The sequence below is a fragment of the Gopherus flavomarginatus genome, chromosome 3 (genome assembly GCF_025201925.1).
Source record: "Gopherus flavomarginatus isolate rGopFla2 chromosome 3, rGopFla2.mat.asm, whole genome shotgun sequence".
In the NCBI taxonomy this organism is placed as follows: Eukaryota; Metazoa; Chordata; order Testudines; family Testudinidae; genus Gopherus; species Gopherus flavomarginatus.
This window is the reverse complement of record NC_066619.1, coordinates 155,703-171,021: the sequence shown is the minus strand read 5'-3', so window position 1 is coordinate 171,021 and position 15,319 is coordinate 155,703. Positions and strand designations below refer to the sequence as shown.

The following is a 15,319-nucleotide window of genomic DNA, read 5'->3' as shown; positions in this document are numbered from 1 at the left end:
CCATGGCTCTCCCAACACCTGCGGAGCCCTCTGCCAGGCCAGAAAAATCACACCTGGAACTCACATAATTGAAGAAGTGCTGTAGCTGCTCATTGGCCAAGTTTATGCAGAGCTGCTCAAAACGATTCACCACAAAGTTCTCAAACCCAAAGATATCCAGGATCCCTGGAAGGAGGGAGATGAGCCTCAGTATAGACCCCTGCAGACTCACCTATGGGGTGGCTGAATACTCCTTGAACTAAGCCCTCTGCTTTGGCAGCTAAAGACCCCCCTCATTGAGCCCCATGCCTTCACACCAAGCTCTCATCCCCTCAGAGACTCAGCCTTGTGGGACCCCCCTTGCATTATGCCTCTTCCACAGGCTGCCATGACACCCCTGCACTGCGTCTCTTTCCCCTCACACCAACCCCATCCCTGCAGCCAGATACACCCCAGCTCCCTCCACCCCCCCGAGACCCACCTCACAGAGAACAAAACTAGAGCTAAATCCCAGTGAACTCTTGAGAGACCCCAGCAATAATCCAAGCCCCAGCACAAGCCCTGCCCTAGTGCAAAGACTGCATTCTCCCCCAGAATTACATCTGTGCAGCCAGCTTCCTCTTCAGACTGAGCTTCCCAGAGACACTGTGAAAATAATCTTCCCCAAGGCCGCCATCTCCCTGGAATTACAACCCTGTATTCAGTCCTAGAGGCACATCCTCCTCCATGGTGCTTTGCCCCTTTGACTGTGGCCAGTACCAGATTTACCCTGGCACCAAGCCCACGGTCAAAAGGGGCCCCGGCCCGCTCTTCTCCACCCCCCGCTCTCTCCTGTGGGGGCAGAAGCTTGATGCTGATGGCTGCTGGGGCTCTTGCTGCAGCAGGGCAAGGTCTGCCAGAAGCCAAGCTCCTGCCTTGCCTCTTCCCTCAGCACGCTACGTTCCCTCTCCTCCCCCTCTCCCTGCCACTGATCAGCTGTTGGCAGGAGGGAGGGGGAAGCAGCACACTCACCACTCTGGGGAGGAGGAGGAGGAGGAGAAGAGATGGGGGTGAGACCTTGGGGAAGGGGCTGGAATTGGAGCACACCCCTCCATCCCCCTGCGTGAGCACCCCCATGACCCCAGCCCACACCCCCAGCCCCTTGCCGACCCCTGCACACACTCACACACCGCCAGCCCCCTGCACCCCACCTCACACACACCCAGCCAACCCTGCACTCCCCTCACACTTCCTCAGCATCCCCTCACACACACCCAGTCCTTTGCCCTGACCCCTGCACCCCTACCCCCCAGTCCCCTGTGCCCCCTCTTGTCCCCCTCACACACACCCAGCCCTGACCCCAGCTCCCCAGCCCTGTACTCCTGCATCCCCCCTCATGCCCCCGAGCCCCTGCCCTGACTCCTGCACCCCCCCCCACACATCTCCAGCCCCCAGCCCTGACTCCTGCACACACCCCCACATCCCCACCCCCATCCTGAGAACCAAACAGGAGCTGCCCCAGGTAAGCGCTCCAGGCCCCAACCTCCCTCACCCTAGCTCCTGGTCAGACCCCGCACCCGAACATTTTTTTTATTTGGAAAAATCATTAAGCGGTCCATCAAGACCCTCCGTGATTTTCAAGTGGTCTGTGGAAAAATAAGTTAGATTACAAGAACAATCAAGGTACCTCATTTTATTTTTATTTACTTGCTATTACTCATAGGAGGAGGAAGAAAAAAAAGAAAGAAAAACGGGGGTGGGGGGAGATAAGAGAGAATGTTCCTTTTCTTGGCTAGGTCCCAAGGAGGAGCCCCAAAAATGAAGCTGAGCTCAGGGCTGGGGGGGGGGGACCCACTAACTCTAAATCCACCACTGGCTGTCAAGTCACCTGGGCTGGGGATACTGTGTCAGCTGTTCCCCACAGTCTCCAACCTATGTGTGCAGTACAGCAGATATGGCCATGCCCACTAGCTCCTTTCCACTTCCCAGTCCACCCACCACTTGCCCCCATCTTAAGGCTTAGCCCTCTTACTTTTAAAAATGATTGCTTGCCCCTCTCCCCCGCCCAGGCTTCTCTGGCAGCCCTGTTGCCAGATATCCAGTTTTAGACTGGAAACTCCAGTAGAAAATTGTACCTGAGTGTCCGGTTAGCAGTGTTGACTGGAAACTAAATGCCCGGTTACAGGAGTAACCACATTAGCCTCTGCTCCTCCCACTCCCAACACCCACTCCTGAGGGCTGGAAGAGAACCTGTCCTGCTGCTGCAGGAGGAGGGGCAGCTCAATGCAGAGAGAGACAAAGAGAATGGGCAAGAACCAGGTAGGTACCTGCTCTATGTGGGCAGGGGCAGGGGGGATCTGTTTACCCCCTCCCCAGCCCTGCTGCGCTTGCAGCTTACCCTTGACCTCTCCCTTGCTCCAGAGACCAACACTAGCTCCTGCCCAACTGTCCTTTTACCTCCGGCCTCTTTTACAATCATTCCCCAGCGGGGCACACAAAAAGTTAAGCTGGCCCTGACTGTGGTATGTGCATTCAGGGGGCTGACAGGAGCAAAAGAGTTGGGACTCACCAATCTCCCTCAGCTCCACCTCAGGATCCACATTCTCAGCCAGCAGTTCGTTGATTTTGCGGACAATCCAACCAAACACGCGGCCATATGCCACCTTAGCAATGGAGTCCCGAGCATCTGCACAGCCAGACGGTAAAGAAAGATGATCACCTAGCCACAGGTGCTCCTTCCCGTCAAAGAGCTTCTGAGCTTCCTTTTAGGTCACTAAGAGGCCCTTGTGGTGGGACCCTCCTCCATCTGGAGGCCCAAGCAGGGAATGTGGGGCCTGGGCTATTTCTCTGCACACCCCCTCCCCCCAAGTGATTAGTGCTCTGTCTGGAGTAGATTATGAAGCTCTGTTGAGACTGTAACAAGGTATCCATTACAAGATGGATTTTGACCTCCACCCACCCTTAAGATTCCTTAGGAATACACTTCCACTCTACTCTGAAATTGCTCTTGTGCCCTCCTGCCAGAGCGCAGTCTTGGAGAAAATGTGTTTAGGAGACCCTATAAAATTGGAAATCTCATCTGTTGAAGAGCCTCACCATTTTTTCAGAATAATTCCCCCAAGATTTTTGGCATAGAAACTCCCTTCACCCTTCTGTCACCAAGGATGATGCGCTCTCTCTGTACATATGATTTCTGACACTGTAGTCCTTGAGCACTAGGGCCTTTGAATATTATCTGGAAATTTGGATGGTTCTTCCACAGACTCCTGAACTTTTGATTAAACTGTAGAAACCCTTACACAGCATTCATATCATCCACCAACACCCCAGACTTCAACGAGAGAACAATGGCAGGACCCACGCTGGTTTGGCTGCAGGATTATATCAAGTGCGCATGCTTAGAAACTTTGCTGTCATTCTAATAAGAAGGACAGCAAGTCAGCACCATGTATGAACCTACATGGTAGAAAGTAGGTATTTTACTGTCTGGAGTGACATGGGAAGGGAGGTTTGGCAGACAGAACAAGGAGCTTTCAAACTCTCAAACTGTTTCTTTTTTAATGCAACAGTAATTTAGAAATTCTCGGATTTCAAAAGTTTATTAAAAACAATCTATTTTAATGTATTTATTCTTAATAAAGACATATCTGAGTTTCATTTCTTTCCTTATGAGGGAGTATAAGGAAAGAACACTTTACATGGGTTATATTTTGATATTATTTTTGCTTCTGACATTCATTCCTCGGTGGTGTGCTATTATGATAATCCTCTCAGAATTTCCCTCTTACATGCTACAAAGCATTGAATACATTGTCACTGCTTTTCACCAACAACCCTCACTTCACCAACAGCACTGTGCATGCTTCAGGCACACTTACTACATATAAAACTCCAAAGACTGTTACGGATTCGGGACGAGGAGGGGAGGGTTAGAAAAACTGATGCAAAATATGAATCAGTTCTCTTTTAAGTTCCCAAAACATTAAGGAGTTGAACAGACAGTGCCTACTCCAGCTTCCAAGCCCTTGAGCCACCGCTCTGCTCCTGAAATAAACTAGCTCATGATTGACAAACAAATGCTTAACTTTTAATGCATGAGAACTTGACTAGCACCTGCAGATGTCCTATGAACTTCTCTATAGAAGTTTGCCCAATTCAACATGTGCCTGTGCATTGAAAGTTGTAAACATTTAGTCAGGTCTGAATTCCCATAGACACACATGTGCCGTTCTAATAGAAAGCCTTACCAAACACCCTTATTTAAATAATGAATACACATGCTCAAAGGATAATTTTTAAACCTTGTCTCCTCACTTGACCTCTCACCTGCTTCTGCTATTGCTGTTTCAAACAGCAAGAGATCAAAGTACACTGCAGATCAGCTGGTACACCGTAGCAGGGTCCACACAGCCAGTTGGTGCACAGCAGGCTACAGTGAGGTAGATTTACACTCCAGCTTGCCACACACTAAACAGTCACGTGGACAAGCCCTCTGCATTAATATGGGTCCCATCAATGGAACATTGTTATTAATCAAAATAATAATAGTATTTCTCTTCCTTTTCCCAAGACAAAAAAGCATTGATAAGTTTACAGAGTTTGTGACAATAACCACATATCCCTGTCTTAATTGTATATTTTGATCTGTAGCTGAAATCTGATTTTTCTGTCCTATGTTCTAAGATGGGGTGGGCAAATTACAACCAGCGGGCCACATCCAGCCCACCAGCCGATTTAATCCGACTCTCAAGCTCCCGTGCTGCAGTGAGGGAGCAAGATCGGGGACTACTCTGCGCTTGCGTGCCTTGGCTCCTAGAAGCAGTATATCCCCCCCTCCGGCTTCTATGTTTAGGGGCAGCCAGGGGGCTCTGCGCGCTGCTCCCGCCTTAAGCACCACCCCTGCAGCTCCCACTTGCTGTAACCATGGCCAACGGGAGGTGCAGGGGTGGCACCTGTGGACGGGGCAGTGCACAGAGCCGACTGGCCTCACCTACATGTAGGAGCCAGAGGAGGATATGCCGCTGCTTCTGGTAAGTGCCACCTGCACTCCAATCCCCTCCCATGTCCCCTCCGGCACCATGAACTCATTTCTGGCCCCACCCCAGAGCCCACACCTCCAGCCAGAGCCCTCACCCCCTCCTGTACCCCAACCCCAATTTTGTGAGCATTCATGGCCCACCATAAAATTTCTATATTCAGAAATGGCCCTTGGGCCAAACAGTTTGCCCATCCTGTTCTAAGTGTATTCTGAAGCTCCACAGGGTGTCTGGGCTCCTTAGCAGCAGGAGGAAAATTAACTTCTTCCTCATCAGTGAGGGTGCAACACACCTATGAGTGCAAATAACAATTACACAGCACTCAAAGACCCATCTAGAAGCTCCAGCAGACCAAGGAAACCAGTTTAGGTGGGAGGGAATACAATCCCTAGGGAATATGTTAATGATTCCAGAGACAAAACAGGGGCTAGCTTCTTAAGGGCTGGCTGGCTGGCTGTCTCTCTCTCTCACACACACACAAAGCATGATGGACTAAAATCTAACAGAAAGAGAGAGAGAGAAACATGCTACCAATGAAGTAACAAAAGATAGACCATCTGGCTGGTAAGCAAATATAGAAGATTAAACCTCGCCTGGAGAGACATCTGTTTTGTTTGTAAATCATCTTTTTACTCTATTAAATAAACAAATTGCTTTAAAGCAAAAGCTATTGAGCAAATTCCCATTTCTGGAGAGAGAGTTGAGCATGTACTCAATGTAGAGGAGTATCTGTAACACATGGATTGTAAACCTAGGTCTCTACTCTGCTTTTGGTCTAGAAGGGCATGGATAATGGATTCCATGCAGGACAGAGCAAGTTGCAAGAGCTGAAAGTAGGAACTAAGGGGCAACTTGAAGAACCAGGGGAGTTAGGGGTGCAGACAGCCTTAATCTTTTCCTGAGACTTAAACAAAACAAAAAATGGTTTGTGTATATGGGAATGAGCAAGGGGGATGGTTGTGCTCTGTGTGCATGTCACGCATTGGGGAAGTTATGTCAATGTGATGAGTTTTAGTTCAAAATATGATGAGGCCGATGAACTCCTCTCGTATTGCAGAGTTTCATATCCTAGGTCTGGGATCTTTGGCAGCTTTGTCTCCTGCATTCACAAGCCTTTCCCTACTGAGGTGGGTTAACTGTTTTAGCGGACCATAGTTATGGGAGGTCCTGGCTGCAAAAGCAGGGATGTCTCTCAGGGAACCAGGGCTGATCCCATGGAGGGCTTATAGGGGGAGCCAGTACAGAGATAGAGGTATGTGTTCATGTTGAGTTTTGTACCAACTGGAGCTCCCTTGGGGACTGATGTGTCTTCTTAAGATATAATGAACTGCAACATCTGAACCTGCATGTGATAAAGCTCTGAGCAGTTGCAGATGGAAGTGAGCTGATCACCCTTAGGCTGGGGCTTAGTCTGAGGGCAGACATGCTGGATAGTGAATGACGTTACAGATAGCACAAGCTCTTTGAAGTACATTCCCCTTCCAACCTACATCACCACAATTCTTGCCTGGGTAAGAATACACTACTGCCCACCTGACCAGAATGGTGATGAGGACTGTGAAATGTTCCAGGAGATGAGAGAGACTATAAAAGTGGAAAACTCAGTAATAATAATAGGGGATTTCAACTATCCCCACATCGACGGAGTATATGTCACCTCAGGCTGAGATAAAGTTTCTAGACACCATAAGTGAGTATTTCTTCGAGCAGCTAGTCCTGGAACCCACAAGGGGAGGGGAAATTCTTAATTTAGTCCTAAATGGAGCACAGAATTTGGCTCAAGAGGTGAATATACTTGATCCGCTCAGTAACAGCACCCATAACATAATTAAATTTAACATCCTGGGGCTCAAATTAAATGTATACCCCAATTTTAAAAAAAACATAGCAAGAGGACCAAAAAAGTGTTAGCACTTTGTTGTTAAATCCTACTGAGGACAATAGAAAGGAGCATACACTCTAGCAAGTCAAGTAAGTATAATTGGGCAGGCCAAAAAAATTTTTTTTTGAAGAGCAACTAGCAAAATACTCAAAAACCAACAGCATTTTTTTTTAAAGTATACCCAGAAGCAGGAAGCTTGCCAAACAATCAGTGTGGCCATTGGACAACTAAGGTACTAAAAAAAAGCACTCAAGGAAGATAAGGCCATAGCAGAGATGCTAAATGAATTCTTTGCATCAGTCTTTACTGCAAAAAGATTGAGAGAGAATCTCACATCTGAGCCATTCTTTTCAGGGAATAAATCTGAGGAACTGTTCCAGACTGAGGTGTCAGTAAAGGAGGTTTTAGAACAAATTGATAAATTAAATAGTAATAAGTCACCAGGACCAGATGGTATTCAGCCAAGAGTTCTGAAGGAACTCAAATATGAAATTGCAGTGTAGTAAGTAACCTATCGTTTAACTCAGTTTCTGTATAGGATGACTGGAGGATAGCTAATGTGACACTATTTTTTAAAAGGATCAGAGGGGTAGCCGTGTTAGTCTGGATCTGTGAAAGCAGCAAAGAATCCTGTGGCACCTTATAGACTAACAGAAGTTTTGGAGCATGAGCTTTCGTGGGTGAATACCCACTTCGTCAGATGCATGTATCTGATGCATGTATCTGTTAGTCTATAAGGTGCCCCAGGACTCTTTGCTGCTTATTTTTTAAAAGGCTCCAGAAATGATCCTGGCAATTACAGGCAAGTTAACCAAATTTCAGTACCAGGCAAATTGGTTGAAACTATACTAAAGAACAGAATTATCAGACACACAGGTGAACACAATTTGTTGGGTAAGAGTCAACACAGCTTTTGAAAAGGGAAATTATACCTCACCAATCATTTAGAATTGTTTGAGAGGGTCAAACAAACATGTGGACGAGGGTGGGCCAGTGCATACAGTGTACTTGAATTTTCAGGGCTGGGTTACACTAATGCTGTAAGTTGAACTAAGTTATGCTATCTCAGTTATGTAATTTACTTAGCTGAAGTCCATGTAACTTAGGTTGACTTACAATAGTATCTACACCACACTATGCCGCTGGGAGACACTCTCCTGGCAACATAGCTTTTGCCACTTGGGGAGGTGGAGTAGAGACATCAATGGGAGAGCACTCTTCCATCAATTTAGCTTGTCTTCCCCAGACTTGCTAAATCAAACATCAGGGATGCAAACCCATACTCCGGGTGTCCCTAGCCTCTGACTGCCAGAAGCTGGGACTGGACAAAAAGGGATGGATCATTCGATGTTTGCCCTGTTCTGTTCATTCCCTCTGAAGCACTTGGAACCAGCCACAGTCAGAGTGAGAAGACTAGACACTGGGTGAGGACCACTGCTCTGACCCAGTATGGCTGTTTTTATAATCTGGGTTCAATATCATGTAGCTGCTGATCTTAGTCAAGACACAGAGAGCTGGTGCTGGGTGTGTCTGACATACAGGAGATGGAGAGCTGCGTGCTGTCCATGTGCTGCTGATACTATAGTTTTGATTGTCTCCTCAGCTCTCCCTAAAACATCATACCAATCTTGAATATCATGGCAGAGCTGAATATGATGCCCCAGAGCTGAGGACTCTGTGCGGGACAATTGTCCAGGACAACCTCCTAGGCTGGATCTGAGGCATTTCAGGTCTTCCCTTTCCTTTCATCCCTGCAGCCCCTTGAAGGCAAGACAGGAATGTTGTGTGGTTAGCAGCCCCAGAGACCACCCAGCAGGAAGAATGTGGATGGGCTCATCTTGAATAAAGGCAAGAGGAGAGCATCCATGGAGAGCAACAAGTGCTGGCTCTCTGCCATGCCCTGGCCTCAATCCTGACTGAAAGAGACCCTGGACACAAGCAGGTGGCACTGGAGACTAAATTTTGCTATTTTCTCTCTTGAGCTGGCTTACCAAAGGGAGGTCAGACACCGGACTGGGAAGTCTCGTGGGCTGAATGACTGTTTCCTGATGCAGGCCAGACTGCTAGGTGTTGGAGGTGGGGCAGAGCGGGGCGCACTAGCTTCCTTTCACTAGAAGGTGACAACCGACAGTCTCTACTAGTCAGTGTCCCAGGTGCTCTCTAGTCTCTCACCACTGCAGGGGAGGGGAGAGGCAGAGTCTCAGGGGTGGCCTTGATGCCAACAGTGCCTCCATGACAATATAGGAATGGGCTGGGAGCATGAATTTCTTAGCTGTCTGTTTTTGGAGGCCTGTGAAGCCATCCCTGGGGCATGTAATCTCTATGAAGTAAGAATTCTCCACAGTGCGAAGTGATGGGCTGTAAGGCTGTGTAAGTTAAAGTAATTTCAGGTCCAGAAGGGTTGTATGGTGCGACTTTGCTGCCTCTATGGCAGAGGAGAGGCAGTCTCTTTCTGTCCCTTCATGGCACCTGCACAGGTTTGTAAGATCCCTTTCTTGTGTCTGAGCCAGCTTCTATCTCACTGTTTCCAGCACCAATGCTCAAGTTTCCTTCCTCACTACTTTTCCTGTTGCAGATTCTTGGAGAGCCACAGTGATCCATGTGGGTGGCGGGGAGGTGGCTTTGGTGCTGGGGTATCTATGGCCGCAGTAGCACCTCACTGATCTCCCTATCCCTTGGTCTTTCAGTTACGTGGAGTTTTCTGTCAGTGTAGTTGTCATAAACAGATAAAAAAAGTTAATAGCACAGAAGTACTTTATATCTCTTTGACTGTAAAGGGTTAACAGGTTCAGCCTGGCTGTCACCTGACCAGAGGACCAATCAGAGGACAGGATACTTTCAAATCTTGAGAGAGGGAAGTTTTTGTGTGTGCTGTTAGTTTTGGTTGTTGTTCACTCTGGGGGCTCAGAGGGACCAGATGTGCAATCAGGTTTCTCTCTAATCTCTCCAATACAGGCTCTTATAAATTCAGACTAGTGAATATTTGGTCCTGCCATGAGGGCAGGGGACTGGACTCGATGACCTCTTGAGGTCCTTTCCAGTCCTGGAGTCTATGAGTACTAGGTAGATAAAGCGAGTTAGGCTTATGGTTGTTTTCTTTATTTGCAAATGTGTATTTGGCTGAAAGGAGTTCAAATTGGATTTTGCTGAAAAGATTTTAATTTGTACTTGTATGCTTAGGCTGGGAGAGTATTCCCAGTGTCTATAGCTGAAAGACCCTGTACCTATTCCATTTTTTTTTAAATTTACAAAGATAATTTTTACTGTTTTTTCTTTCTTTAATTAAAAGCTTTTCTTGTTTAAGAATCTGATTTGGTTTTTTTATTCTGGTGAGACCTCAGGGGACTGGGTCTGGATTTACCAGGGAATTGGTGGGGAGAAAGGAGGGAAGGGGAAGAGAGAGGCTAAATTCTCTCTGTGTTAGGATTACTATCTCTCTCAGGGAGAATCTGGGAGGGGAAGAGAGAAGGAGGGGGGAAGGTGCATTTTCCTCTCTGTTTCAGGATTCAAGGGGTTTGAATCACAGTGATCTTCTAGGGTAACCCAGGGAAGGGAAGTCTGGGAGAGGCAACAGTGAAGGAAAGGGTTTCCTTTCCTTGTATTAAGATCCAGAGGGTCTGGGTCTTGGGGGTCCCCGGGCCAGGTTTTGGGGGGACCAGGTTTTGGGGGGACCAGGTTTTGGGGGGGACCACTGTAATTCCTGGTTGGTGGCAGCGCTACAGGTTCTAAGCTGGTAATTAAGCTTAGAGGAATTCATGCTAGTACCCCATCTTTTTGGACGCTAAGGTTCAGAGTATCAGAGGGTAGCCCTGTTAGTCTGGATCTGTAAAAGCAGCAAAGAATCCTGTGGCACCTTATAGACTAACAGACGTTTTGGAGAATGAGCTATCGTGGGTGAATACCCACTTCCTCAGATGCATGTAAACTCATGCTCCAAAAACGTCTGTTAGTCTATAAGGTGCCACAGGATTCTTTGCTGCTTTTAAGGTTCAGAGTGGGGATTATACCATGACAGTAGTAGTTTGGTGAGATCCAAGTTTTCAAGGAGCGTTATACAGATAGAGAGTTTCTTTTTTCTTCACACTGGGGAAAAAACTCTTGTTTCTGCATGGATGTGGAAGTGGTCTGACAAAGCTGGAGGTGGCTCATGTTTTATAACCACTTCCAGCCTCTGAATGCAGGCCAGACTTGTGGACAGCAAAAAAAAAGCCCATCACAGGAAGAAAATGGCCCTGTTTAAACATCAGAGCCAAAGCAAGATGTCTGCTGCATTGGTCATCCCCAAATCTGCCATACCCACAATACAGACACTAAAAAGCCCTTTCACTGCATTGAAAACCAGATGGGAAAGAGCACAGTATTATTCTATTAGTGGCTTGATTTTCAAAAGTGCTCAGCACATGCAGCTCTCATCCACTTCAAAGGGATTTGTAGATCCACAGCACTTCTGACAAAGCAGGTCTGGTATGTATGGCACTAAATACCTAAAGGCCCTGTGACACTGCACCCCATATTCTTCACAGTGATATTATGATACGATTCTAACATAGTTATGATGTATTTTATGCAAGTCATGTGAGATGTCATTGGAAAGGTTATGATTTGCTGAATGATTAAAAATGCATATATAAATAGGATAATCTGAAGTTATGAATATTGACTATGTATATTTCACATGTAGTCACACCTGGCTAATGCCCACTAGGCAAGATGTTTTCATTCTAGAAAGTGGGTGAGTAATTGGCCATTAGGAAAATAATAGGCCTTAGAAGAAGTTTATCTCCCACCAGGGGAGCTTTCCTGAGGACGCTAGGGACAGCCTCCAAGCAATGGCTGCTATGACTCTACAAAGACATGTGATGTAACCATGGCTCTAGACTCCATTTTGGGATGTCAATGTTTTTCCACTGACCAGTCTGGGAACTAAGCTTTGAAACAAAGAGCTCCCACAATATGCAACAGCTATGTAAGGCGGGAGTGACATTACCAGGGATTCTTCGCTCCGCACACAAAGAGACCCCAGGAAACACCTGAGGAACAAAGGCTGAACTGGGGGAGTGCTGAGCCCAGGCTAAAGGGAGTTTTAGCCTGTGAACAGAACACCTGGGGATTCCAAGCTGTAAGCAAGTGCAGCTTGCCCCTTAAGAATCTGCAGCCTGCTTGTATTATCACTTTGGATATGAATAGCAAATTCTCACCCTATCTATTTAGTATATAGGCAGTCCTCGGACTTATGACACAATTGGTTCCTGAAAAATCACATCTTAAGTTAAATACATTGTAACTCGAATTTCCCATAGGAACAATGTCAGATCGAGCATCGTAAAGTCGAAAAATGACAATTTATAAACATTGTAAGTGCCATTCATTGTAACCCGAACATCGTAAAGTTGAGGACTGCCTGTATTAAGTTTAGTTTGCCTTTTTTTTTTTTTATTTGCTAGGTAATCTGCTTTGATCTGTTCGCTATCACTTAGATTAAGTGATTTATACCTTTTGTAGTTGTTAAACTTATTCTTGCTTTATCTAAAGCAGTGTGTGGGGAATCATAACTCAGGGGCAGAAGGCTATTGCATATTCCTCTCCACATTGAGGGACGGGGTGAATTTGATTAGCTTACACTGTACAGTTCACAAGATGGTATAATTTTGGGTTTATATTCCAGAAGGGGTGCATGCCTGAGAAGCTGGTTGTTACCCTAGCTGTAACCTTCCTATGCAGGGGCTGGTCAAAGCGCCTGCATGAAACTGCAGCTGGGTGTGTCCCTACCTGTATGCTGGTGAAAGTGCAGGCTGAAGCCTGGAGGGCTTTGCAGCTTGTCACAGCAGTACAGTGTAAGAGGGAGCCCAGTCTGGTGGGTCAAGGGGGCTCAGTGGTATCTCAATTCCAGGTGGCACCCCAGGGGGAATCTGTCAGAGGACCCTCTCAGGATTAGGGCCCATTACAAGGAGGGCTGCACAAACACGTTGGGAGACATAATCCCTGCTCCAGAGAGTTTTCATACACTGTTGGACCAGGCTCTAGGGTCACGGATAAGACAGATGTGCCTAGAAGGGCTCTTCCAGACAATTTTTCTGATTTACCTCCCCTGCCCCTTACCCTCAGCCTGCTGCTGGGTGTGGAAACGCTGAATCTGCTCTCCCCGGGTTACGGACACTTTACAAATGAGGCATTTCAATAGCTCCTCTTCCTGGACTCCAAATTGACCCTGGGAGAGAAGGTGCCAAAGAGAATAATCAGTTTCAATCCCTGGTTCCATAGTGCAGTGGCCATGTCTCCCTGCCTTTGTGCACCGACCAGTACAATGGGGCCATGATCCTAACCGGAGCCTCTGGACACTATTGTAATGTAAATAATAAGATGACATTGCGGGAATCAAGCCACAAAAACTCTGAAGTCACTATTGTCCTCAAGACCAGCTTGCTCACTCGCTCTCACACACACACAGCCCCCCTCCCTCTTGGACCCTCCTGTGACACTGCCACAGCCTCCCCGCCCTCAACCCCATACATCTTCCCAGCATTTACCTCCAATTATTTACATAATACATTATTAATTGCCTGAGATAAAAGCTGTGTCAGAGTTCTGCCAAGCCTTGAAGGAGAGGAGAGAAGTTTAAAATATGATCCTATGGCTCCTGGTTACCATAGAACCAGAGTGCTCTCCAAAAAGGTAGCAAGATACAGCACTGAAATTTCTATTCCTGCGCTGCTGGCAAGAGCAGACTGAGGTGGAGTGTAGTTTATTTATTTATTTAATATACAAAGTGCGAGCGTGGGTGCAGAGGTGTGGCTTTTACTTCGCTCCAAATACAACAAGATTAGTGCTCATTCCGATTTCACTAGGCAGAGAATTCCACAGTCAGAACCAAGCTCCTGTGACGATTTCATCTCCTGTACTCACAAGCCTCCCCTATAGAGGGGCAGCTTCATGGTTCCAGTGGCACGCAGCCATTGTGGAAAGAGGGCATCTCTATAGCCAAGCATTTGATTTGATTATTTATTTTGTCATGTTATGATTATATATATAACATGACGTTAGTTAATTATTGAATGCGAACTAAAGGTAAGTGATAGGATTATAAAAGTATATGATTGAATAGTAGTTAGAAGGGATAAATATATATTAGATATCTAAGTAAGGAAGGCTGAAATGCAAAACCCATAGGCGGAGGCCTGTAAGATTTTAGTTTAGCTATTTTAGGCCTTAGAAATAAAAAATGCTGACAGTAAGTAACCAAAAAATAACCCAATGCCATAAGATTATGGGAAAAGATGTACCAAGAGGTGAAGAAATTGAAAGAAATTGGCCAAAAGATTAATTTTAAATTGCAAAAATGCTCTAGAAGCACATTTTTGTTTAATGCATGCCTTGACCGCAGGATACATGTTATGTATCAATGCTAATGAGAATAAAAGGAACTATCCATAACTTCTAGAAAACAGGGTGCCTCAAGATTTTGGGAACACCAAACCAAAAGGAAAAGAGGGTTGACGCTTTTATGCACAGGCACAGAATGCAGGTATATGCAAAGATCACATTATAAAAAGAAGGTGCTCAGATTGGAAACATTGAGCTTCCTATAGAAGGACTCCAGCAGAAACCATCCCTTTACTAACAATCACTCCATAAAAGTGTTTTCCTTTCTTTCCTTGCTTCCACTGTTGAGAGTAGGGCACTGAGGTGCAGAGGAGGGGGTGGCACACAGCAGTCCGTTAAGCAGATAAGCTGCTGCATTTTCAAATTAGGGAGCATTATTCTTAGTGAGAACTGCAACAGTCAAGCCCAGATTACAGGAAACTGGCTGTATTTTAAAAGAATCCTTATTGAGGTTGTAGGAACCAACCATTCCGATATGCTGAAAGAATAGTAAATATGGCAGGCGACAGGCTTGGCTTAACAATGAAATCCTTGCTGATCTTAAACACAAAAAAGAAGCTTACAAGAAGTGGACAAATGACCAGGGAGAAGTATAAAAATATTGCTCGGGCATGCAGAAGTGAAATAAGGAAGGCCAAATCACACTTGGAGTTGCAACTAGCAAGAGATGTTAAGAGTAACAAGAAGGGTTTCTACAGGTATGTTAGCAACACCAAGAAGGTCAGGGAAAGTGTGGGCCCCTTACTGAATGGGGGAGGCAACCTAGTGACAGAGGATGTGGAAAAACTAATGGTCTCAAAGCTTTTTTTGCCTGTCTTCACAAACAAGGTCAGCTCCCAGACCACTGCACTGGGCAGCACAGTATGGGGAGGAAGTGACCAGCCCTCTGTGGAGAAAAGTGGTTCAGGACTATTTAGAAAAGCTAGATGAGCACAAGTCCATGGGGCCAGAAGCACAGCATCCAAGGGTGCTAAAGGAGTTGGTGGATGTGATTGCAGAGCCATTGGCCACTATCTTTGAAAACTCATGGTGATCGGGGGAGGTCCCGGATGACTGGAAAAAA

At 46.3% G+C, this 15,319-nt stretch overlaps 1 protein-coding gene across 4 annotated transcripts in view; it reads right to left on the bottom strand.

Annotated features, from left to right (window-relative positions):
* The window catches only part of LOC127046482 (unconventional myosin-VIIa-like), a 128,895-nt gene that overhangs the window by 92,382 nt on the left and 21,194 nt on the right, over positions 1 to 15,319 (bottom strand). For all 4 annotated transcript variants that reach the window (XM_050943555.1, XM_050943556.1, XM_050943558.1 and 1 more), the window contains 3 exons: positions 12,976 to 13,084; positions 2,528 to 2,644; positions 65 to 165 (listed from right to left, as the gene is read on the bottom strand). In XM_050943555.1, the coding sequence (XP_050799512.1) occupies positions 65 to 165; positions 2,528 to 2,644; positions 12,976 to 13,084 (327 nt within the window). The remainder of the gene's footprint in view (positions 1 to 64; positions 166 to 2,527; positions 2,645 to 12,975; positions 13,085 to 15,319) is intronic.